General features: G+C 37.3%; 1 protein-coding gene across 1 annotated transcript; it reads right to left on the bottom strand.

Moving 5' to 3' along the window:
- Positions 1 to 638: 638 nt before the first annotated feature.
- LOC107794925 (PH, RCC1 and FYVE domains-containing protein 1) lies at positions 639 to 13,340 on the bottom strand. Its single transcript, XM_075237386.1, has 9 exons — positions 12,675 to 13,340; positions 11,520 to 11,606; positions 9,721 to 9,810; positions 9,091 to 9,171; positions 8,748 to 8,942; positions 6,490 to 8,622; positions 3,107 to 3,253; positions 1,618 to 2,003; positions 639 to 1,158 (listed from the first exon to the last, which is right to left on the bottom strand). The coding sequence occupies exons 1-9, from the start codon at positions 12,726 to 12,728 to the stop codon at positions 1,026 to 1,028; spliced, it is 3,306 nt and encodes a 1,101-aa protein (XP_075093487.1). The 5' UTR covers positions 12,729 to 13,340; the 3' UTR covers positions 639 to 1,025.
- Positions 13,341 to 26,880: the final 13,540 nt, after the last annotated feature.

Genomic DNA, 26,880 nt, shown 5'->3' with positions numbered 1-26,880 from the left:
CTGTGATCCGAATTGCGAGTTGTGTCCTGAGTTGCAACTTCTTTATAGCGAAAATGTCACCGCATGGACTGGTAAGTTTCTCTCTTTATGTGAAACAAAATTTGCACGCATATTATCTTTCTCCCAAACATAATTTGCAGGTCTGAATCTCCTCAAGATTGTCCTTTGTTTGCTTAATAAAATAGTCACCTCTAGGTTTTATTAATAGGAAAACATCATCCTGCCACTTAACATACACGAGTTACTACATAGTACTAGTTACTTTTGGACGAACAGTAGCATTGCCATACAACCAGTACAATTAAAAGCCATCGTTTCGTTGCTTAAAACGACGAAGCGATGAGAAGCTAGGGGTTGTCGCTTCATGGGTGAAGCCTGTGCTTCAAACAATGATGCGCAGAGTGATTCAAACAAGCAGCAGTCAGTTTGCATTTACAAAATATTGAACAAATCAGTATCCCGTGGAATTAGTGGAGGTGCGTGCAAGCTGCACCGGACATCAAGGTTATCCAAAAAATAAATAAATTACTGAACAAATCTGCAAGCTTCAACAAGTTGAGAGGAAGAGAGACAAACAAGTACTAAGTAATTGTATAACCAGAACCACTTGCAGCAAAAATGGAAATGTAGAAAGAGGGTTGGGATTTGAAACCAGAAGATGCATTTACTTGAGAAATTTACAAGGAAGCTACTCTCAATAAGAGCAAGCAGTTAAAACTTTACATCTCTCACCCTCAATTCCCCACAAACACCATTATGGAGGGGAAAAATGGAAAAAAAAAAGAAGAAGGAAAAATAACAGGTCAAGCCATAAGAAGATAAAGAAAAATCTAATGAAAACTTAGAAGCAAACCTCTACTCCTAGTTCTTTTTTATGACAACCCCCGATACCACCCCACAGATTTGAGAAGCCAAACTAAGCGATGAATATGATCTTCCCCGTAAAGCAGAGATTTTCCGACAGGGAAGAAGAAAAAGAAGAGGTCAAGAAAAGAAAAAATCACTTACAAATTTATTAGCATGTTTCAATGTGGTAAGTCCTCGCTTACACTGCCAACACTTGACTTGTCCCCCATGCGGACGTTATATTGCTCATAAACTCTTGCGCGGTTCTCTGCCCACCACTGTTCAGCTTGTTTCTCGCTAAATCGTTTTCGACTGCATTTAGGACACATCAGTCTTTTGATTCCAATGGAGAAGTGGCTATATGCAACTTAAAGCATTCACACAAAGAATGTCATCGTAATCAACCCATCAAATGTTTAAAAGCACACAAACACAACATTTTTTTTTTGTAGGACTGAATGCATTCTACTTAGTTGGATTAATATCACTCTGATCCTAAATAATTTCCATTTTAAGGAAAATTAGGGATCATCTAGCCATTCCTAACGAGGATATTTTTCTCATTTCTACTAAAGAGAGATGGATCACTTTAACAGAGAGAGCATGGCCAGGCTCAAACCATATTCCTTGAAATGTGCTCAGAGAAATTGAAAAAGTAATTACCCGCAGAAATAACAAATGAATAATTACCGGAGATCATTTATTTTGACAAGAATAATGCAGAGGATTAATTCCATCAAATTTAATGACCTTAAGCCATAGTTAACGTACCTGAAGCGAACACGTTTAAGATCTTTGACACCTCCAGGTAGGGAGGTAAGTGTAATATATACACCTGGTTCATCTTGTTCGACCCATTCATTCTCATTACGAGAATCACCTTCTTTTGTTCTGGCCCCATTTCTTGGGGTTGGTTCTGGAAACCCTTGCCTGTTTTGAACAGCATTGCGATTACTGGCATTGCTTGATCCGTTAGAAAGTAGTTGGCTGTTAGATACATTTGACTCCACATCTTGGAAAGTTAGTTGACTATGAACTCGGTCAATACAGCCATTTGGCATATCACCAGTGGTAAGATTGGAAGCCAAGGAAAAAGATGTAGGAGATTTGATGTTCCGGGAAGCACCTACTGGTAACCTCTCAGCCATCTCCTTCAGCTATGAAAGATAAAGATGACAAAACAGATTATCAGCAAAAGAAGCTAATGAAAGGCAGGTCAACTGAAAATTATGTTTTCAATAACTTTACAAATCATCTCTATCTTCAATAGAAGGGCAACAAAAATACTACACTAAAAGGATATTGATGAACAATCGCACATAATCTGACCACTAGGGAAAACAAGCTAAACTATGATAAGCTTGAACTGTTAAAACAAATCCAAAAAAAAAATGAACGGCAAATTATAAAGAAACTTTTTTTTTTCCTTCTGTTGTTTTACAGACTGAGTGCCTTCATCCTTTTACACGCAAGCTATATTCCATGTGAACTTAAAAGGTTAACTGCCAATAGAAAAAGTAGAATTGCAATTTTATCACATATAAAATTTGGGTCCACTTAACTTTTGCAGGTATACAAAAAATGTTGGAACTCGGATTTCATGAAGCTGGACATTGGTACGAAAGAAATCCCAATAGTTTTGGGAGAGAAATAAATGATATTCTATTTGAAAAGGATGAAGTAGATTGTTGATCGAATACGATTGTTGAACCAAAATCACATGCAATTACTTTGACATAACAAAAAGACAACTCCAAGATGCATATTCGAGAAATGCCATAAGATTGTAGTCATTCAAGATGTACAAAAACTTATGACCTAAAGACACAAAAGAAAAAGTATGCATTATTAAGTGTTTTAGCACAACTGATAACACAATGACAAAAGAAAGTGCACACTCGCATCTAGACCAAAACAGAGAAATACTCTGAGTAATGACAACCACATACTTCGTTGGACAGAAATTAATTTGTGTCTATATCAAACGACTGCATAAATGTCATACACCTATATGTATATGTATCTAAATGTTGTTAGACCATCTTACTTGAAAGACTGTTTAATAAATTAAGCAGTAATAATTTAGTACAGTAAATGAAAGCTTTATTCTCCTATTCCAGCATTAAATTTTTAAGTGGAACACATTCTTATTTATAAGAGTTGCCCCATTTCATTAACTCAAAACAGAAAAAATTTGCGCTGAGAAACATTTCATCATGAGCGCGCGCAACTTTTTGACATAAAAACTAAAGCAGCTTACCTGAGCAGTAAGTGACTTGATAACTTCTTTTGCTGCTTTGCATTTGGCAGTCTCTTCTCCAGCAATGGCTATTGCCTCCTTTAGCTGCTTACCAGATCTTTCCAGTTCTATCTCTTGAAGTTGAGCCTTCCGCGTGAGATTTTCCACCTATGATGAAGATCGTTCAACACAGTGCTTTTTTTAATGAATAATACATCCATTTGATTTGGATGATTCAATTTAAAAAAAAATCGTGATGCTTAAATACATACAAACAATTTAGATCCTAGTCTCACTCTTATATGAGAATGACATTATAGATAAGATGTAACACAGCATTTAAAAAAGGATGCCTGAAATGGAAAGTGCGATAATGCCATGGACAAAAAGATAACTAAAAGGTGAACAGTAAGTTTTATAGGATGGTTGAGACATGCATATTATCTAGGAGTAAATATTGAGGCTTAAAGCCCAACATATCCATGGATGAATGCCATAAGTATGCAAGATATTAAGATGAATACGGACAAGAATATGCAAGATATTAGGCTGAATATGGACAAGAATACAAAAATTCATCTTTATTTAAAAAAAAGAAAGAGAAGATTAGAAATGATCATATCCAACCGAAGGGGTAACTAGCACAATTGAAGGACCAAATGGGAAAAAAGGTCCCCACACCGCTGATTTGCCTAAAGAGGCAAATTCTCCGGTATTGGAATGTAATAAATTAGAATAGAACAAAATGGATATAGAAGATTCACTAGCCGACTCCACTTGGATTTGGATTTACATGAAGATGATTGGTTGATATTTATCCGAACCTAAAATCTTTACATACGAGATGTACTTAAGCAAAACTGGAGAACATCATAAAGTACATGGTTCTATACAAAAGGGTATCTGATCGGGAGATTAAAATCGGTCAAAATAGGAGATCATTGATGGACTATAATTCACAACTTTCCAGCAGGCTTACATTTTTAGTGTAACCAATTGCATTTTATATGGGGATAAGCCTTGATCTGGTAGATGACTCAATTATTCCCTTCTTGCCCCCTCTGCCTATTCCTCCCAGAACACACAAAAAGACAAAGAGGAACGCAGAAAGGCAAAAAAGAAACAAAGGTCTAGTGTCTATCTTTACTACTCTAACACATGTCAATAGACCTTTTTTAATCTTTCATAAGTGCATTCCATTTTGGATAGACTTGTAAATAGAATTCATTTAAAAACTTCAGTATCTCCTTATATTCATTATTTGACCTTTTTAATTAATACGAAAACTTCATTATTTAGACATCATGCACCTATTATCATTCTTAAAGCAAAATTAATTACATTCTTACATGGTGTTGGCCTAGAGACCCTAACTTTTCTTTTTCTGGAGTTCCTATTCTTGTTCTTTTTTCCAAGCTAAAAGATTAAATAAATAACTCAGTTTCGTAGTGACACGATGTTGGCCCCAAGACCCCAAATTTGCTTCCCGTGGAGATCCCTTTTCGTTCTTTCTTTGAAAAAGTAAAAATAAGGTAAAATATTAAGTCAAAATTAACGTGAGTATTTTCCTTCCAAAGCAAAGCCAAACATCCATTGATAAACCCATCCTTCCACAACTTAAAAAGGCAAAAAAACTTCACCATTTCATTTTACAGTGACATAATAAAAATAGTAAAAACTAATTTTGATTGTTATAGAGCTAATAAACTTACTTTCAAAGTTTTTAAGTTTTTTTTCCCGATTTCCACAAGAAGCATTTCAAAATATACACTTCCTCGCCTTTCTAAATCTTTGAATTAATTTTGTACGAATTATCATGGGATATACATGCAGCGCACGTAAATAAAGACTAGTAGAATAAAATGCATATCTATTACATTGTAAATGATGTGCTTGAGAAATCATATTAAGATCTTGATGCAAGATATTGCACCTTTTTCCGTTTCGGAATAGGAAAGAGACAGGCTTTCTTTACTTAAACTTTTTTGTATTCTAATATATACAGGCATGAGAGACACTTTCTTTTATGTCTTTTTTAGTTTACTATTTTTGTTTTTTGGATAGCGAGTTTCTTTTTTAGTTTAATTACTCTTGGGATGAGATATATTTCTTTAAAATAAGCAAATGAATGAGAGACATGTTTCCGCACAAGCTAACGAATTGGCTTTACTTACTTTTTTTGGGTAGGTAAGATCTTTTATTGAACTCGTACCAAGATGGTACAGAAACAGGTATATATTGGGTTTAATTACTGTATTCGACCATTCTTCACCACAACTGGCATTTACCAAATAAAGCTACTTGCCCAAATACAAGGATCTGAAGTATGTTTTTCTAACTCCTTTTTTTTTGTCCTCTCACTACTACAATCACAAGTCCTAAAAGGTAGTTTCTATGATAGCGTTACTCTTTAAGGTCAAGTTGATCTGCGCAATACACGTTGCATTGATGTAAAAGAACCATGGATCCGCTGTTGGGCAAGGATGCCACAGAGATGCACTTATAGGCATCTTTGGGAAATGATAGGATGCCAGATGCCGATGGATAATCTTAGTTGTTCTATGATTTTACAGAGAAGACAAGCCTTGACAGCAACTTAAGTTTCACGTTCAAATGTAGATACTACTTCTATGCAGGTGTGAACTTCTAAAAGGTAATCCTCCACAATCTACAATGAAGCAGACTAGTAGAGTCATTATTAAGAGTGAAGAGATTCCCACATTCAGCCACGCACTCTTGCAAATAACGATCTATTTTAATCTCTAGATGGATTGCAATTTTGATCAGTTGATTGTCCTTTAGGTTAGGTTTTTAGCCTGTCAGATACAATGAACAGGGAAAAGCAGCAACCAGGGGATCATTCCACAAGATAGTGCCTAAAAGAAGATACATCAGTGACCTGGAGGCGCAAAAGATTGTTAAAAATTCAGTACAAGATGACATATTACTAATAATTCTCTGATTTTACCTCTCAAATAAATTCTCTGATTCACTGTCCATTTAGTTACACTATCATGTCTTATGACACCTCTAATGAACCGACCAATAAAGTAATACTTCTTATAAACTTGGATGAAGTTTCTCAGCATTGTACGATAGACATGCATAACCATTTATCTTTGACCACAAGTACTAAAACAGTATCTGAAAAGTTATCTCAAGCCCAGCAGACAGCCGGATGCTATGAATATGGTGTTCTCTAGAAACTCTAGAGGATTTCTTGCCCCACATCTCATGTTTGACACTTCACATTACAGAAAGTGTCCAAAAATTCTTAGAATCATAGAGAAGCTTAAATCTTTGTTTTTGAACTCACATCAGCAACACGGATAATATGTGGAGCAAACTGAGGAAAATGCGTCACAAGTAGATGACTGCTCCTTACACAAATACAAATGACATACCTGTGCTCTTAATTTGATAACCTCTTGGCTAAGGCCATCATTTGTCCTTTTAGCATCGTCCAAAACAATCTTTGGAGATGTGAATCCACCCAATGTTGGAGTTGGCGTAGTAGAACGAGGTGGACTGGGCCGTCTAGATATTGGTGATGTTGCTCGAGAAACAATTCTTGATCCAGGAACTGAAGCTGAAAAGAATTTCTTCGACGAGCCAAATACTGGATTAAAAGACTTGGAAATGTTGAGAGCTCCCCACTGAGAGGTACCATTTGGAATAGGTGACACACGGCTGCTGTTAAATTCAAGTTTTTTCTTCTGTTTGGAAGAACGGTTTTCTACTTGTTTGAAGGATTCCATTGAAGAAAATCTAGCTAGTTGAGGTCGAGACCTTGTTTCCGACTTAGTGTCCTTGTCTGTTATATCAGTTGATGCCTGATGCATGCTTCCTCGTCGACTCATAGAAGACTGAGAAGAAGCATCGGTTTCAATAGCTTTTTTCAATTTACTGAAGCAATTGTCACAGACACGATAGGGTTTATTGGGATTCGGTGCCATTGATGCCCTCAGTGATTTCTTGCTGCTACATGAATGACAAAAGACAAGCCCACAGTTATAACAGTTGTGGCGTTTCCTTTTAAAGTTAAAAGGAAGACGACAGCCAGAACACATGGATTGGTCGACCCCTGATACCCATTTATGAAGGCAAATAGCAGCAGTAAAATTAGTACCACAAGCAATACTTTTGACTTGCTTGTCTTTTAAAGCTTCCACTAGAGTTGGAGAATTTCTGTCATCAGTATCCCCATGACCCAATCTTCCGTTTGCCCCCTTTCCCCATGTGTAAACTTCAGTTCGAGAAGTCAAGACAGCAACATGATAAGCACCACAAGCAATCTCCTCCACAAAACTCTTTGCCAGCTTGCCTTCAACACGACGGGGCAGCTTCCCATCAGCTTGGTGATGACCTAATTGCCCATATACAGGACTCCCCATTGTATATACATGACCAGAAGTCGTCAATGCAACTGTCAAGCTGTGTCCACAAGCAACCTGGCAAAAGTTTGGTTCAACAAGAGCTGCAACACATGTAGGTACAAGTTTTGACTCCTTATCACCATGCCCAAGCCTACCTTTATCACCATCTCCCCAAGTAAAAAGTTTTCCTGATGAACAATTACTTGAACTTGAGCTTCCGACCATGACTTCAACAACCGCTGCAGTATGCCAAACCCCACAAGCTGCTCGTACAGTTCGAAGCCCCTTTAAAGACTCCACTTCCCTAGGTTTAGAAACACTTTTTCTCTCTCCATGACCAAGAACACCAAAAGTACCATCGCCGAAAGTAAATAATTGACCAGCAGAGGTCACCACCGCAGTATGCCAGGGCCCACACGAGATATAGGAAACGTGTATGCCCTCTAAGGGTCCATTTACTCTTTTGGGGACCCAATGACTAACTTCATTTCCATGCCCAAGAAGACCAAAATCACCATCACCCCATGTGTACAAATCACCGGAGAGTGTTACGGCACAAGTATGATTCTCACCACTTGCAACAAGCTCAATGTTCGAATGGCTGAGTGAATCTATAAGCTTCGGATGCAGAACATCAGAATCAATACCATGACCAAGCCTACCTCCTGATTCCTCACCCCAGGAGAAAATCTCGCCCTGCTTTGTCACAAGTGCTGCATGTCGGCCACCACAAGCTATATTTTGAACATCCAATACCACTGCAGACTCTAAAGCTTTGGGAAACAGAGAATCTAATTTTGCACCAAAAGAACTGCCAACTCTATGAGGTCCACCACCTAGGACACCATCCCCAGTGCCTTCTCCCCATATAAAAACATCCCCCAAAGCATCACCATCATCATGACCAGAACCTTGACTTGATGAGCTAACTGCACTTGAAAGGCTTACTCTAAAATTATCCATCCCTATTCCCTTCATCTGACCATGCATGCTATCTGAACCTCCAGAAGACAAGGAATGAACAGAAGCACTAGCAGAATCTGAAGGGAAAAACCCTTTGGGTGGTACAGCATACAAAATTACATCAGAAAACGCCTTATCTAGACCGTTTTTAGGAGGGCTTTCATATGGACTATGAAGCCGAAGCTGATCACCACCATCCTGAAGGACATGTAGGATCTCATTCAAAATCTCAGAGAGGGAAATCAAACAAAATATAAACATGAAAAATTTACGGATACATTTCATCTGCATATGCATAAGTAGACATGTGGATGCTATGGTACCTTCTGCAAGCTGTCACCGCTACTAAATGGAGAATGCAGAGGAGAGCTCCTTCGTGTATATGTTCGAGGACTAGTAGCACCAGAAGAAATTCCATCGCTCCTTGATTCTGTTCTCCATTTTCTCTGGTGCCCACGAGAAATTAAGGCCTTCAAACCACTAAACCAAACCTCCGCTTCATCTTTATCTTTACATATCTAAAAAGAGAAAGGGACAAGCAAAGGTGTGATGAATTTGGTGCAAGAACCATTATCTGACAAAAAGGGGATAATACAAAGCAACAAAAATCACAATAAATTTTTTTCTCTAAATGAAAGACACAGCTGTTACTAATGAAAGTCTTACCAAATCCAGTGATCTGTCATTGTATATAAGTGAAAATGACTGATACTCCTTCTCGGGTCGTGGGTACCTTTGAAAAATTGGCTGGAATAGAGCATTAATTCAGATCAGTGAATACTAACGAGAACGTTTGCCTTGTTATGGTTGACAGTTATAGCGAGAGATGTGTGTGTGTATGTGTGGGAGAAGGCAAGAAAGACAAAAACTGACAGATTCATACAGCACAATTAATCAAATCAACTATGGATTGAGCAACCTTCTTTTAGCAGTGTTTGGACCTTGGTCCTATTCATTCTTCACCCATCTACTTTTTCCTCATCTTTCATCTACTCTCAAGTGTTTTTATTAACAAAATTAAATTATTACATCAAACAGAAGACAAAGTATTATGCCAGGAGAAGCGTGCCTAGAGCCAAAACTTCTAGCAAGTTCATAACTATTCACAAACAGTGTTAAGGTTCTCTGTGACTTCATCAGATATCACTTAAGTTCCCCTTCTAGTGTATAGACTCTTCAATCATGAGTACTGATACCACACAAAAAGATACAGAGACGGATTTGTTCGTATTATGGAGAAACCAATCAAAAAAGTTTCAGGACAGAAACAGGCTTTTCACCATGGGGAGAACTTACAGTGCGCTGCCCAGATATTATTCTTGACACATGACTTAGCTTCAGGTGTTTCTCCTCTTTACCTGAAAACCATATTAAAGCAGACTCATCCTGCAACCACAATCAGAATTAATTTTTAGATACTAAAGCATTAATTCTCAATTAGAGCTAGATTTCAAAGGACACAAAGTAGTCCAGACTTCAGATTTTTTTTCTTTTTTTTTTTTGATAGAACTTCTTTTGATAGGTAAAGTCCAAACTTCAACTTAATAAAGAAAAGAAATTCCGTTTAACTGAGATACAACAGCAAATCCAATTTCTAGTAAAGGTATAGACAGACAATCTGTGCAGCATGAAAGAACTCTTCTTATGAAACCACAGGTTTTGTTACAACCAAAGTCATCAGCAAAGACAGACAGAAATGGCCAGCATCAAGCGTTAAACCTTAACAAGAGACTGAAGCTCAACTATTGGGACAGAGCGGAAGAAGGAAACAGAGAATAAATGGATTCAATGACATTGAACTACATGCTGCACCCTTAAACAGTAAAAAGTACCGTTCTAAAAAATGGTTGATTCTCTCTCAGGTATGAGAAAAACAGCATATCTGAATAAAGAACCACTCTAGGTGTATGTGTTTGTGGAAATTATCCATTTTGTTTCAGCATAAATGAATGGTTTCAAAGTTTTGGTTGTTGGATAACATGACAGGATAGAACTTCGGAAGACAATATGATTACCAACTTTTGCTGCATTTCGCTTGTAACTCAACTTTAAATATTATTCTGCATAGATAAAATGCTACTTTTGCTTGTCTTTGGTATGAGGTAGTTCAGATATCACGTATTGTTTTCATAGTAGCAGAAAGATTAAGGAGCCTGGACTAACTGATGCTTACTTTTCATGCTTGATAATGCACATTTTCCTTATGTCATGTAGTATTTCTATCGTTTGAATGATGATCCTCCTATCTGAAATACAAAACTCATATGGACACACCACACACGCACGTACATCAATTCTGAAGAAATAGAAAGTAAAAGGAACTGATACAGTAAGCATTTGTGAAGTGAACATTAGGTAATTCGATCAGAACCTAAAAGGGTTTCTCAAGTAGATAGGCTGCAACACACATTTTGGGTAACCGATGTACAGTAAGACACAAAACTGAAGATTCCGCAAACTTCAGAGCAGCTGTAAAATCAACCGGAGAATGTAGAGGGAAATTACAATAGGAAATGCATAGTTTGCTAACCCCTTTTATAGTAATATTCTCTCTATTACTGCTTATACTATTACACGATACTAAAACCCTTCTCTTGCCCTTCCTTGATCCAATTTTACACTGGGGTATTATACAAACAAGGGTCACATCAAGCACATTAACTCAAAAATTAGACAATTATCAAACATCTCCGGCAGAACCTGACAGATTAATTTATTTGATTTTTTAAGGCAATCAAAAAATGAACCCGATAGACTACTAGCTGCTGCTTGATAGACCCTAGAAGTTCTTATTCTTGCCCAATAAATTATAGAATAAAGGAGTTACACGTCAAGTGTCAAATATCACGGTTTTGTAGCATAATTGACAAAAGCAAAGGCCAGCATAGATATTAAACTACATGATTGGGAAAAGAAGAGTAAATTGCATCTCAACCTCATGCTACACTCAACAATAAAGAGAGAAATATTTTTTCTTTTTATTTTGACTAGTACAAATGATATCTTACGAGAATATTCATAGATGACAAAGAAAAAATTGGGGTAAGAATACAAAGTAATTTACACAGGATAAAGAAACATGAACTGATACTTACGTTTGACAACCGAAAGGGACAAAACTTTGGCTTCCCCCTTCTTCCATACTTGAGCAAGTATGCACCCTTCTTTAGAGCAGTTATTGCCTGATGAAAATCATAAGAAATAGAAGCTGAAAAGAAGTTTAAAAGGTCGAGAGACTTTGAACATAACAAATAAACAAAGAACAAGCAACACTAATAGCCCAATTTTCAGAAGTAGTTATATTTAGGTGGTAACTGAAATTACTTAAAATGACTTCATTGCTCTTGCTACCAAAATCAAGGTTTATATGACTTGGCACGTCAACAGCAGCAACAATATTCACACAATTTTATGACATGCCAATTGCTAATTCTTTGTAAAACATGCTATCCTAGTATTATTACCTTACTTGCCATTCCTATTCTATGTATAAATGATTACAGAATTATTGTGCCTCAATTAAACATGCTTTCTTTTATGATTCATCTGCATAAAACCATAAAGAGGAAGTTGATTACGAATTCTCACCACAGAATGCCAACAAATATTCTCAACATTAAAATACGAAACCACGAAAAAAGAAAATGAGAAGTGGAGAAAGTATTGCCACATTCTCATAAGTAAAAAAAGAAGTAGTCACATAGGTTAAAAATAATAGGGCATTCGACAAGTTTCCAGAGATTGCCAATAATGAAATACAATAAAATCAAACTATGCTTCTATCGCGAACCCGAACTAATAAGGATTCTCATCAATAGCCAAATACAATTCAATCAACTGCTCTTCCATTCCAAACTAGTTGGAGCCGACTTATCAATAACTAAATACATTTCAATCAACTACTACTCAATTCTAAACCAGCTGGTCAGCTAATCAATAATAAAATATAATTCAATCAGCTATGCCTCAATTGTCTACTGTAAGCCTAACGCCTCTATCTCAAACTAGTTAGGGTCAGCTTATCTAAATAAAATAGAATCCACAAAAGCAACAATACCCAACAAACTTCAGTTGCTATACAATTCAATCAACTATACCTCAATCCCAAACTAGTTGGACTCAGCTTATCAGTAATAAAACACAAAATTAACAAAAAACAATAATACTCAATAAAACTCCAATTGTTTAAACAATGGTAAAAAGTGCAAGTTTAAAAAAATTTAAAAAAATACAGTATATTAAATTTGTACCTGCTCAATATCCCTTTCAACTTGTCCACTAGCTCTGTTGGCATCTGAATTCATTCTATCAATTGACACCAAAGTCTGACACTTCCAAAACTAGCCCTAAAATCTCTAAAACCCTCCCATTCATTTATAAAAAAATTCAATTCCAATCACATTGAATACAAGCTCTATTCAAAATTCACCAAACGCCCTAGGAAAAAAAACTGAAAACTACTGATTACAATGATCATATATAGCCCCCCCAAAAATTGCAATTTGCAACTACTCAAAAAAAAGGTGAAACTTTTTTTTTTTTGGGTGTCACCTTTTTTTTTTGGGTGTGAATTGAAAATTCAAGAACTGAAGTGGGTATTAAGAAATAACTAAAATTAGCAAGACCCAGATAGCTGAAACTGTGAAAACGATTGAAAATGAAAGTTTTATAGTAAGAAAAAAAAAACGTCACTGCTTGTGAATTTGATAGAGAGAGAGATCAGCTGATAAAAGTGAAGCAATAGAATCTAAGGTTTGATCTGATTATTTGTTTTTGTTTTGGGCAATGGGTGCAGAGAAGCAGCAAAAACACGCACACACAAAAGTGCTACAGAAGATGACTGATGAGAGAGAGAGGAGAAGAAAGGTGGACTAAGGAGAATAGAATATAATATTAATATTAATTTTACTTTCTTTAAATTGAGGAAATAGCAGTTACTCCTATTAATTAAAAAATTTTGAAAAAAAATGAAACTTGTAGGTCGCTGGAACCATAGCGATCTGTTTAACTAAATTTATAGCTCGTCTGGAGCTTATAAATCAGCTTATTTGTTTTTCTCCAAAGTACTTTTAAAAAAAGTGTTTTTGACGAGAAATAGTTTGTGTTTGGCTAATTAATTAGAAAAATACTTTTAAGCAGTAATTAGTGTTTGACCAAGTTTTTAAAAACTGCTTCTAAGTCTATTTTTCTTAAAGTGCTTCTCAGAAAAGTGCTTTTGGAGAAAAGTTATTTTTTTCTACTTCTCCAAAACTGCTTCTGCTTCTCCTCAAAAGCATTTTTTTTCTTTTCAAAAGCTTGGTCAAACAACTCAATTTTTGGGCAAAAGTGTTTTTGACAAAAAAGAAACACTTTTGGCCCAAAAAAAATCTTGGCCAAACAGGCTATTATTCTATGCCAAATACATTTACAATCCATCCAACTTGCATCATTTTTTATTTTGGCACTTTATCGCTACCTTGTTTCATTTTGACCCTCCAACTTTATTTTATATGTTCCATTTTGGCCCTCCAACACTATTTCTTATGTTTCATTTTAACACAAAAGCTGAAATCAGTGCAAAAAAATATAGCTCGTGTGTATGCACAAATCTAAGGTGTAATAAATATCCAATTAAAAATTGCCACTTATTTTTTTTATCAATGTCAAACAGGTCAATACTAGAATACCTGAACCCGACCATCTTTTTTGTTGGCAGAGGCGGATGCACTTAGCGAAGCGGTGTCACGCGACACCGCTTCGTCAAATTTTTTACTAAATATATGTATTAATACTGTGAGGAAACAGATAAGTAGTAAAAAATGACACCACTTGACATAAATTGTCTCTTGGTGCATTGGTTATGTGCTTGATTTTGCTCTAAAAACTTAGAGTTCGAACCTCAACTAGCATATTTTTTTTGCCAATATTTGAAAGAGTCTTTATGGTTAAAAATTGTGATGAATTAGAATTGAATCCAGGACCTTTTTCTAACTTGGAATTCAACAAAACCGATAGACTAAGAATATTTTTTGTCTATAAGTATGATACTTGAAGTTATAATTCCTGTACATCTATAAATTTGACGCCGCTAACAAAAATTCTTGCGTACCCCCTGTTTGTGGGTTTATTTCATCTAAACGGGCCAGGTATGAAATCGGCAGATGAAAGCTTTGGAACTTAGTATGAAGATGGGGCAACAATGGATGAAAAAATACGGTTGGGTTCAAGTATTTTAATATTGACCCGTTAGACATGGATAAAAAAACAGGTGGCAATATTTAATTGGATATTTATTACACCTCATATTTGTGTATACACACAAGCTATATTTTTTGCACTGATTTCAGCTTTTGCGTTAAAGTGAAACGTAAGAAATAGAGTTGGGGAGCCAAAATGGAACATATAAAATAGAGTTAGAGGGCCAAAATGAAACAAGGTAGAGATAAAGTGTCAAATGAAAAATGGTGCCAAGTTGAATGGGTTGTATATGTATTTGGCCATTTACATAACTAACCATAGTTGTGTAAGGCCATATCTTTGACATCTGGATTTTTGTGGGCCCTGCCTCATAGTCATTCCACTTCTCTCACGTTGTCCGGGTTATTTGAAGAATTAATCCAAATAGCCGTCCACCCAACCACTTACAGTATAATATACGCACAATTTATATATTATATGTGTATAATTATATATAATTAATGTATAATATATGTATATGACTAAAAAAAAATAAACAGTAAATATGAATGACTATTTGCATAAAGATCCCTGCATGCAAATATTCCTACCTTGTGAAAGTAAAGAAGGTGTTTCCGATAGACCAGCTCAAAGAAAGTATGATCACAACATGACAAAGAAATACAAGTTACATATTTATTTTTGAAAAAGCACCATAACCTCACACAATTAATAGTAATTGTGTGAGATATAAAATAAAAAAGTTCATTTGACACATCCGACATATGGTTTGTAAGAACTACAAATTTGGGTCTATTTTTCTTATGCTTTATACTTAAGTCGCGTTTTACATATGCGTTCTGTATATCTTCAGGATTTCTTTTAAATAGCACACCGCTAGAATTTATTGAGTCAAAAGTGCACATTTTTTAAAAAGAAAAATCACATAAGCACTAGATTGTACTTGTTGCATTTGACTCATTTCTCATTAATTATTTTTTATTTTAAGTAATTTCTTCTTCTTTTTCTTCTTCGGAGGTTTAGATGTATAGTATTTAAAATCTATTGGCCTGACTTATCCAAATTTATGTCAAGGAAAATCTACTCGAGATTAAAACACTTCCTCCAAAAAGAAAATTGCATTTAAACTTTGTTGGGTTTTGCTATTAATAACAAAAGATGTGTGAACGGAAAATGGTGAAAAAAGAAATAAAGGGAAGTGAAAGTTTGAATTAGTTTACTTTACTAATGCACTTTGTCCGTCATTGGTAGAAGGAAAGAAAATCTTTGATAGATAAGCTTATCTTTTAGCTCTTAAAGAGTTAAGAAGAAGGCAAGCCTCGCGTCGTCGTCGTCGTTCGGCTTCGGCTTCGGATTTGGTCAAAGATTGATTGATTAATCTTTTTGGACAAAATTCTTTTCAATTATTTAATTAATTAATTAACAAAAATTCAATCCGAAATAATCCATGACCCGCGATCCGGTCCAGCACGTTTTCTTTCCCGGATTAATTTTAAATCCATTTGTTTTTCCCGCAATTTTTCCTCACATGTTCCAACAGCTATAGTTGTTCTAAAAGGTTGCAAACCTTTTCAGAAGCAGTGCCAAATTGGCTATAAATATTCCTTCAATCCCAGAATTTTTACTTACGAAATTTTCTGATCTTCTTCTTCTTTTGCACATAAAAAATCCGATGTGTTTTACAACATTCGAGTGGTTCGTTGTTCATCGGCATTTTTGGTACCAACACTCCGGTAAGTTAAATCATTCTATCCTGGGAGGATATATTCCAGAACCTTGGGTACTCGAGGGGAATAATTTCCTTAAGGACACACTGTGTATTCAGTGAGCTCGATTTATTCCTATACTGTTTTCAAAATTTTATTTGACGTTCCTATACTATTTTCAGAATTTATTTTGACATTCTAGTTCTATTAACTTTCTGTTTCTGTTTTTTCAGAAAGTTTATTGTTTTATTGATTTTATAGCAATACAATTTTAATAACAATCTTAAGGAAATTATTTTGTTATATTTTGTATTCTGTTTGTGGAGATTAAAACCTATGTGATTTTCTACTCCGTCTGAATTTTACTATTCTGATTTGATGATATAAAAACTTCATCACAGTATTGAAATTTAGAAAACGATTTCTACTCCGTCTGAATTTTACTATTCTGATTTGAACATATAAAAACTTCATCATAGTATTGAAATTCAGAAAACAATTTGAAGAACATAAAAACTTCATCGTTTTCTGTGAAACAGTATACAAAACTTCGATTTTTACTTATCATACGTATTGTTTATTGATTACAGTATTGTTTACTGTTCTTGTTTTGCCATTAATTGAACTCTTCTGTTGTTGACAGTGAGAAATTACAATTGATAACGGAAATCCTTTTGCGACTGTTGTTGCAACGACGATAGCCTTGTCAAGACGCACTACTGTTCCTCCGGCCGAGAAACCGGAGAAAGTTTCTGGAGCCAACTTCAAAGGATGACAGCAAAGAGTAGTCTTCTAGCTTACCACACTTGGTATGCAGAAATTCACTAGTGAAGAGCCTCCAGTGCCTGCTGCGGACATGCCGGACAATGAGAAGTTCATGATTGTTGAGGCGTGGAAGTAGGCAGATTTTCTTTGCAAAGGCTATATCTTAAGCACTTGAGAGGATGACTTGTACAATGTGTACAGTGCGGTGAATGCTTTGAAAGAATTATGGAACGCACTTGAGAAGAAGTACAAGACGGAAGATGCATGCTTGAAGGAGTTCGTGATTGCCAAGTTTCTAGACTATAAAATAATAGACAGCAAAACTGTGGGAACCCAAGTTTAGGAGCTTCAACTTATTTTTCACGACCTTATTGCTGAAGGTATGGTCGTGAATGAAGCATTTCAAGTGGTTGCAATGATTGAAAAATCATCTCATTCGTGGAGAGATTTCAAGAACTATCTTAAGCACAAGCGCAAAGAAATGAAGTTGGAAGATCTTGTGATACGTCTAAAGATTGAAGAAGAAAACAAAACAACCGAGAAGAAGTCTCGTGGAAATTCAACGATCATGGGAGCTAATATCGTTGAGGAGACTTCTCCAAAAAGTAAGAAGGGGAAGAGGTCTTCTGGACAGACTAAGGAGCAGAACAAAAAGAAATTCAAGGGCAACTGCTACAATTGTGGAAGAGTTGGTCACAAAGCCCCTGATTGTCATCTCCCGAAAAAGGATAAGAAAAAGGGACAAGTCAACATAGTAGAGAAGAATGATGACATTGATGATCTTTGTGCAATGCTTTCAGAATGCAACCTAGTTGAAAATCCGAAGGAGTGGTGGATTGACTATAGAGCCACTCGATATATTTGTGCTGTCAAAGAAGCATTTGCGACTTACTCTACTGCTGGTCCCGAAGAAGAGATTTCCATGGAAAATAATGCAACGGCCAAGATTGGAGGTTATGGAAAGATATTCCTGGAGATGACTTTCGGCAAGGTGTTAACGCTCAACAATGTTCTTCATGTTCCTACTATTAGGAAGAATTTAGTTTCTACTTCTTTACTTGTAAAGAATGGATTTAAATGTGTATTTGTTTCTAATAAAGTTATTGTAAACAAGAATGAAATATATGTTGGAAAAGGCCACCTCACGGAGGGCCTTTTCAAACTCAATGTAATGGTTGTTGGCAGTATAAATAAAATTTCAGCTTCTTCTTATTTATTGGAGTCAAATGATTTATGACATATTCGTTTAGGACATGTCAATTATAAAACCTTGCAGAAGTTAATTAATTTAGAAGTATTGCCTAAATTCGAGTGTAATAAATCGAAATGTCAAATATGTATTGAATCTAAGTTTGTAAAACATCCTTATAAGCCTGTTGAAAGGAATTCAAATCCTTTAGACTTAATTCATACTGACATTTGCGATATGAAGTCGACATCATATCGAGGTGGGAAAAAATATTTTATTTTTATTGACGATTGCACTCGATATTGTTATGTTTATTTACTTAATAGTAAAGATGAAGCAATTGAAGCATTTAAGCAATACAATAAAGAAGTGGAGAATCAATTGAATGAAAAGATCAAAATGATTAGAAGTGATAGAGGTGGAAAATATGAATCTCCGTTTGTAGAATATGTTCGAAATATAGAATTATCCATCAATCTACTGCACCTTACACACCTCAATCCAACGGAATTGCAAAAAGGAAAAATCAGACATTAAAGGAAATGATGAATTCTTTATTAATAATTTCCGGATCACCGCAGAGTTTGTGGAGGGAAGCTATCCTTGCAGGTAACCCAATACTCAACAGAGTAACCCACAGCAAAACACAATCTATTCCATATGAAAAATGAAAAGGAAGAAAACCCAGCTTGAAATATTTCAAAGTGTGTGGGTGTCTAGTATAGGTACAAGTTAATTTACCTAAAAGGGTTAAAATCGGACCAAAAATAGTAGATTGCGTTTTTATTGGATATGCTACAAACAGTAAAGCATGTCAATTTTTGGTTCATAAATCCGATAATCCCGAGATTCAATACGGTAATGGAATCAAATAATACTGAATTCTTTGAAAGCATCTATCCATATAAAACTGAATGCGAGTTGTTAAGTGAAAGACCTAAACGACCTGGGGAAGAACCAAAGGAAAAATACTCAAAGTATAGAAGATCCAAGGCGTAGTAAATGTCAAATAACATCTACTTCCTTTGGACCAAATTTTGTGTTATTTTTGCTTGAAAATGAGCCTCAAACTTTTAAAGCAGCTATGTCCTCTTCTGAGTCAGTGTTTTGGAAAGAGGCAGTCAATAGTAAGATTCAATCAATTTTGGGTAACCATACATGAGAATTGGTTGATCTTCCTCCGGGAAATAAGCCTTTAGGTTCGAAATGGATATTTAAGCGAAAAATTAAAGCTGATGGCACTATTGACAAATATAAGGCAAGACTTGTTGTCAAAGGGTATAGATGATCATGCCCAACTATGCCTTATTAAAAAAGGACAAACGAACGTTGCAAATATAATATGAGTATTTCGCCCAGAGTCGAACCCACAAGGAATTAACCTATCAATTACTCTTGTCAGACTCACTTAATCCTACATAATCAACTTCCCAAACGTTTTGAATAACAATTGAGGATATTTTCACTATCTATGAAGGACTGCAATTAAGTAAACAAAGACTAACTATGATCAAGTTGTAAACAATTAAGAGAAGGATCTAAGGTTATGATTTCCTCTTTTGTTGGAATCCCTTCCAGTTATGTTTCACATAGATTCGCCTAATCTCCTCTATCAGTCATGAGCACTCTTATTACCGTAAATCTCTCCCAGTAATCATGACAATTTACTAGACGCACTCTCCCGAGTTATGCTAGCTGGCTTTGTTTATTATAGCTCACTTTAGATTGCACCCAAGGCTACGTTATCCCTAATCCCACCTTTAAACCCTCGGTTATTGATCCCTCATATACTCTGGAGGTGTTGTTGTTCAGCACTTACCTAAATATGCACTCTCTCCCGAGTTATGCATACTAAATAGGCACAGCTAATTGAGGATCTTACCAATTAACTACAACAGAACATAGTTGAAACAAACAGAGATTAAACCAAGCAATCTATATTAACATAAAAATAAGTTCATTCTTCAATAGGGTCTATCAAAAACTTAGACTAAATATTTAGCTACTCATACTAGTGTTCATCATAACAATAGCTAAATTCATCACAAATAGTAAAATACAAAAGGAAGAAATGAAGAACTCTATGTTGAAGTCTCCTCCTTGCCTCTTGTTTCTCCTCCATTGAACTTCGCTATCCAGATCTTGATAATCCTCCTCTAGGCGAGCTGGACCTCTTTTAGGTTTTGTGGGATTGCCCCCGAACTTCTAAGTTTACCCATGAAATTCATTTTTTTGGAGTTGGACTAGCGCGGTCTCGCCCGGGCGCGCTAAAGGCCGCGCATATGGCCTACCATTCTGCCTCGAATTCCTGGGCTAGCGCAGTCGCGCTAGTCTGGGTTCTCATTTCAGCCCTTCTTTCTCTCTTCTTCCCACGTACTCAGCTCCGAGGGTTTCTCTTGCTTCAATCTAGCTCCAATTACAGTTCTAAGTCCTCATACGCATAACTCGCTCGTGCAAATCATGAAATTCACAATTAGAGCCAATTTACCATAATTTAACTATCATACAACAGTCAAACCTAGTCAAGCTGGGGCATAAGCAGTCGCCAGATTACATAAATCTAGCCTATTATCAACACCCTACACTTAAATCATTGTTAGTCCTCGAGCAATCCATCACACTCTATAAAGGTCCCTTCGCTAAGTCTTTTCCTCTAACGTATCATACCAAGAACAAATCACCAAAGTTACACCTCGTAGTGAACAATCTTTGCCTCAAAAGTTGACTCTCACGTGCCGTGCAATATTCATACTTACTCAAGTTACTCAATACATCAGTCAAGACTTACCTTTCCTTCGTGAATCACATTCCCTCACATCACACAAGAGAGTAGTTCCGCAAATATTAATATTGAGAACATTTAGGAGCTTAGATTAAAAAAATCCGCTCACTCTAAAAAAGAACATTCATATGCCACAAAGACGCACCATAGGCTTGCCCGTAGTGTACTACTCTACTAATCGAACCCATTCAGTCAAAGATCAGTTAGGACTTCACTTGGTTGTAATGTAGGCTAAGGGACGGGTATGATATATTTGGATATAGTGGCTAACCTCCCTAAGAACTTTTAATACAATTACATTAACTTTCAAAACCATATTTATGTCAACCAGACATTCACCACATTTTTATTTATAACATCTCATTCCATTAGGTGCAATTTTATCAAATCACCACTTATCAACTATTACAATTACTCTTTAATGGTGCTTATTCTTTTACTTTTCCAAATAACTGCACATTTCCTCTATTTCATCGATTTCACTTAAAAACCAAACCACCACCCCACACTTTAGCTTTTGCATATTTCACTACCATTCAAGTGCTTACATGAGGTAACGAGGTTCAAATAGATGTCCATTCAAACAATTGGGTAAGGTTTGCAATGTGGTTGCCAAAGAAACAGGCTTAAAGAGTCAACGGGGTTGACTACGATGTATTACATTTAGGTGGGTCTACTTTATATATCTGGCTCAACAAAGAAATGCCTATATTACTTCTAAGACTGAATGAAGCTACTATTTCGCTTTGCAAACACACGGGGCAAGTTCTAGGCATCAAATGTAAAACATAGAATACAGTACAACTCACACACACATGGCATATGACTCACTTCAGATTGGCTTATCCAGACACTCTTTTTTGAGTATTCAAGTCAGTTAGAAATGTACAATTTAAGGCACTTTAGCAAGAGTCAACCACTGAGACTAAGCGTTACACTCTAGTGTCTACTGTGTTCAGGTGTATCAACGCCAAGGGTTTCTCTTTCTATTTCAACTCGTATCCCATCAATACTAACTAAAAAAACTAAAATAAACAAAAAGTAACTACACCTAGTTCAAGATAAACCCTTAGAAAAGAACCGTGACCCAAAGAAAAATCAAGGGGGAGTTGCTACACTACCTAAAACAAAACAAGAAAAATACGAAATTTTTTTGGTATTTTCTTTTGACTTACTCCCCTCAAGAAGACTATCTAAAAGATCCGTCATCAGGAAGAGTCCTCATATTCCTCTCATCTTTTTAAGTTAACTTACCTACCTTAAACTTAACCAATGTACTATTACTCAAAACACCAAAAACAATCAAGAAGAAACGAAGGAACATTAATCAGTCAAATTATTACATATACATATATACATTCAAGTAACCCCCACCCCACACTCAAAATGAAGGCGTGTCCCCATGGCATACAAAATAATGAATAGTGAGGTAAAGGAACTTCCCTGAAGGATCACTCTTGGTCGGAGACAGTGTCTGGGTTCAAATTGCAAGCACGACCCAGAGTTCTCAACCAACCCAATATTTTCTTCTCCGATTTCACCTGCCTGTCAGCCACTGCATCAACAGGGGTACCCAAGTCAGTGACCGAGGTACACAATCTAGACACCTCCTGCTCCAAAGCTGTGAACCGTGTAACCCGAGCAGCTCTAGATAGTGTTGCTGTCCCAGATTGTGTTGCAGCTGCCTCATTTTGCTCATGGGCTTATGGCTCGGCTTCCGCCTCCTCTTGCTCAGCCTCTACTTCCTCAGAGTCATCATAATCATCACTAGCATCACCACCACCTGCCATCGGCTCCTTACCAGTAGTCACCTGGTCAGCTCGGAACTTGTGGTCTCTTGGCACTCTCCCATTGACATCTAGATTTTTCGGCACTCGAGACGCCCTGCAAAGTTTAGTAACCAACGAAGGGAAGAAGAACTCATACCTTTTGATTGGGCAACGGGTGAACATCTCCTCATAAATCACTTTGGCCACGTCAAAGTTGTGACCATTAATGAAGCACCAAATCAGGGCCCCTCGAGGTCCATTTACCTCCATAGTGTTGCAGGATGGGATCAGACGGTTGTTGATAATATACAACCAACACTTCCCTTCAAAGGTTAGCACCGAGGAATGAAACTTCCGACCATACTTCATCCATACTATCTCCTTTCCGGGTATACAAATTGTTTCAAAGAACCTCGCTCACTGCATGTGTGATCGGCTATATCCCTCATAATAGTCATCATAAGGAACCACAAGAGGGTGCATCTGGTACATCGTCCGTATAGCCTCAACAGAGGCATTCACCGCCTTTCAGCACACAGTGTCTATGCCATCGACATGCTCTTTCACATTGGCATAAAACTCTCTAATCACCATCACATTCACTCGCCCGACTCGTCAATGAAAGTTTGTAACCCCCGCCTCACCAGCTTTGTATACATGTGAGGGCAACCTAGCTGGACCGATCCTATATCAATGACCCTTTTTGGGATCGACTTTTTAGGCGCCTTATCCACAAAACGATCCTGAGCCTTGGCAGATACAAACCTACTACTATCGAAGGGACGAGCAGGCGCTGACCCGCGCCCCCTGGACAATCCAGCTTGACTGCTAGAAGAGGTACCCGTGGTGCGGCATTTCCTAAATGGAGCCATAATACCTGAAAAACGGAACATCATTAGCACGACCCAAAACAAAATTGTGACGCAATGCGGTTACTCAGACTTCACACGCACAATGGGTCACAATTACACAATTACATTTACTGAGGCATTTACACAAACACCTTGTGGGCATTATACACTCACACCCCATTTCAAACATGTTACCACCCCAAAACAACCACAATGTTCCCAAAATCAGAAACTAACTCAAGTTACAACTCCACCAACCTTACCACCCTCAATCACAACAACATATGCTACAAATTCTACTAAGAAACAAAAAGAAACATAAATGAAAAGAAAACGAAATCAGAAAACATATATATATAAAAGAAAAAGAAAAATGGCACAAAGATAACATACCTGTAGTAAGAATGGGAGGAGAATTGAGAAAAGAAGTTAGAACGTGACTTGAAGTTTGGGGAAGGTGGGTTGGAAATCTGAAGAAGATGGGAGATGAAGAAGATGGAGTTCTTGAAGAAGGGGGCTTAGGGTTTTGAGGGTCGTTTGTTTTTGTTAAGTGTTGGGAGGATTTGGGAATGAGAAGGGATTGGGAATTAGATATTAGGGATTATTTAGACTAAAGGAAAACTACTTACTAAAATAACAAAAGAAAGTAATAGCAACTTAAAATAACATACTAAAAACGCATCAGTTACGCTGGACTAGCGCGGTCGCGCTAGTCTAGGCAGAAGACTAGGCGATATGCGCGGCCACTAGCGCGGTCATGTGTGTGATCTGTAGCGCGGTCGTGCTAATATTTTGGAGTTGAGGCAGAATACTTGCCCATATGTGCGACCACTAGTGCGGGCGCGCTCCTGGGAATAAATTTTTTCCCCATATTTTTCACTTGTTATTTCCGCTGCCAATGGGCTTGTAACTTACCCAAGCTCACCTGCATTGGTTAGTATTTCCCTAAACTCAAAATTACAACTACTGCCATCAATGGGTTGCCTCCCATTCAGCGTCTGATTTAATATAGCGGCACGACGAAGACAAGCATCTTTAAGGCTCGCTCGACCTCTGAGGTTCGGTCAGGTGGATCTCTGACGCTTCCTTTGGTTCATTCATGCCTACATATAGTTTCAATCTCTGCCTATTGACTCTAAATGTATGAGAGTCTTTCTCTGAGGCAATCTCTACAGCCCCTGAAGGGAATATTTCGACCACTCGAAATGGGCCAGACCATCGTGACTTGAGCTTACCCGGGAATAGCCTCAATCTTGAGTTATAGAGCAATACCATGTCCCCAGGGTTGAAATGTTGCTCAACAATATTCTGGTCGTGGAACCTCTTCATCCTTTCCTTGTACAACCTTGTGCTTTCAAAATCCATACTTCAAAACTCGTCGAGCTCATGCAGTTCTGTGATTCTCGTTGCGCCCGTAGCCTCAATGTCTAGATTCAGCTGTTTCAGTGCCCACCAAGCTCTATGTTCAAGTTCCACTGGCAAGTGGCAGGCCTTCCTGAACACCAACTTATATGGTGACATACCAATCGGTGTTTTAAAAGTAGTTCTATAGGCCCAGAGTGCATCGTCTAACTTTTTCACCCAATCAGTTCTTGTGGCATTTACAGTCTTAGTCAATACACTCTTGATCTCTCTATTAGACACTTCGACTTGTCCATTGGTTTGAGGATGATATGATGTTGCCACCTTGTGGCACACATCGTACTTTGCCAGCAAGTTCTCGAAAGTTCGATTACAGAAGTGAGTGCCTCCATCATTGATAATAGCTTTTGGTGTCCCAAAATGGGTGAATATGTTCTTTTTCAAAAACCCCACTACCACTCTTGCATCATTGGTGGGAAGTGATGCAGCTTCCACCCACTTGGACACGTAATCTACAGCAACAAGTATGTACTTATTGCCAAATGAGCTAACGAAGGGGCCCATGAAATCAATCCCCCAGACATCGAACACTTCAACATCTTGAATTGGGTTCATGGGCATCTCATGGCGATGGGAGATGTTCCCGGCTCGTTGACATTCATTACAGCCCTTCACCCATTAGTAAGCATCCTTGAACACTGTTGGCCAATAGAACCCGGCCTCTAGCACTTTCGCGGCCGTCCTGGCTCCTCCAAAATGCCTTCCATAAGCCGATGAATGACATGCCCACAAAACCAAAGATTGGTCTATCTCGGGGACACACCTCCGGATCATATTGTCAACACATATTCGAAACAGATAAGGTTCATCCAAATAATACATGCGGCAGTCACGAAAAAACTTTTTATTTTGTACAGAAGAAAGGTCATAAGGCACTATACTGCTTGCCAGGTAATTTGCGAAGTCTGCATACCATGGCACTTCCTCAAGACTTGTAGCGAGCAGCTGCTCATCTGGAAAGATTTCCAGAATATCCTCAACCTCAACTACGTTTTTGGCTCCCTCAAGTCGTGATAGATAATCAACGACTTGGTTTTCTATGCCCTTACAGTCACGAATTTCGAGGTCAAACTCTTGCAGTAACAGCCCCAACGAATCAGGCGTGGTTTAGACTCCTTCTCAATCAAGTACCCGAGAGCTGCATGATCAGTATATACTATTACCTTAGATTCAATCAGATATGATCTGAACTTGTCAAATGCAAACACCACAGCTAGCATCTCCTTTTCAGTCAAAGTGTAGTTTAGTTGGGCTCCACTCAGCGTTCTACTTACATAGTAGATCAGGTGCATTAGCTTGTGTTTCCACTGTCCCAGCACTGCCCCCACTGCATAGTCACTAGCGTCACACATAAGTTCGAATAGTTGCTCCTAGTCGGGGGCAATAATGATGGGTGTTGTGACTAGCCTCTTTTTTAACTCCTCGAATGCTACCCTGCAATCATCAGAAAACAAGAAGGGATGATTTTTTTCTAACAACTTACAGAGAGGGTTGACAATTTTTGAAAAGTCTCTTATGAATCTCCGGTAGAAACCGGCATGGCCGAGGAAGATCCTGATTGCCTTGACTGAAGTGGGAGGAGGCAGCTTTGCTATCACGTCAACTTTGGCATGATCCACATCGATTCCTTTACTTGATACACGGCGTCCCAAGACTATTCCCTCTTGTACCATGATATGGCACTTCTCCCAATTAAGAACCAGGTTAGTCTCAATACATCATTTCAGTACACGGGTCAGATTTATAAGGCAATCTTCAAATGAGTTTCCTACCACTGAAAAATCATCCATGAATA

The sequence above is a fragment of the Nicotiana tabacum genome, chromosome 18, assembly GCF_000715075.1.
Source record: "Nicotiana tabacum cultivar K326 chromosome 18, ASM71507v2, whole genome shotgun sequence".
Classification (NCBI taxonomy): domain Eukaryota; kingdom Viridiplantae; phylum Streptophyta; class Magnoliopsida; order Solanales; family Solanaceae; genus Nicotiana; species Nicotiana tabacum.
The sequence above is the reverse complement of the archived record's forward strand: the minus strand, read 5'-3'. Positions and strand labels throughout refer to the sequence as shown.

What these genes read in the sequence shown, in the direction of transcription:
- LOC107794925 (XM_075237386.1), bottom strand. Translation starts at nt 12,728, where the DNA reads ATGAATTCAGATGCCAACAGAGCTAGTGGACAAGTTGAAAGGGATATT. An exon ending in ATGACAGATCACTGGATTTG is followed by an intron (nt 8,943 to 9,090) that starts GTAAGACTTTCA and finishes TTCTCTTTTTAG; the next exon opens with ATATGTAAAGATAAAGATGA. An exon ending in GCGGTGACAGCTTGCAGAAG is followed by an intron (nt 8,623 to 8,747) that starts GTACCATAGCAT and finishes CATGTCCTTCAG; the next exon opens with GATGGTGGTGATCAGCTTCG.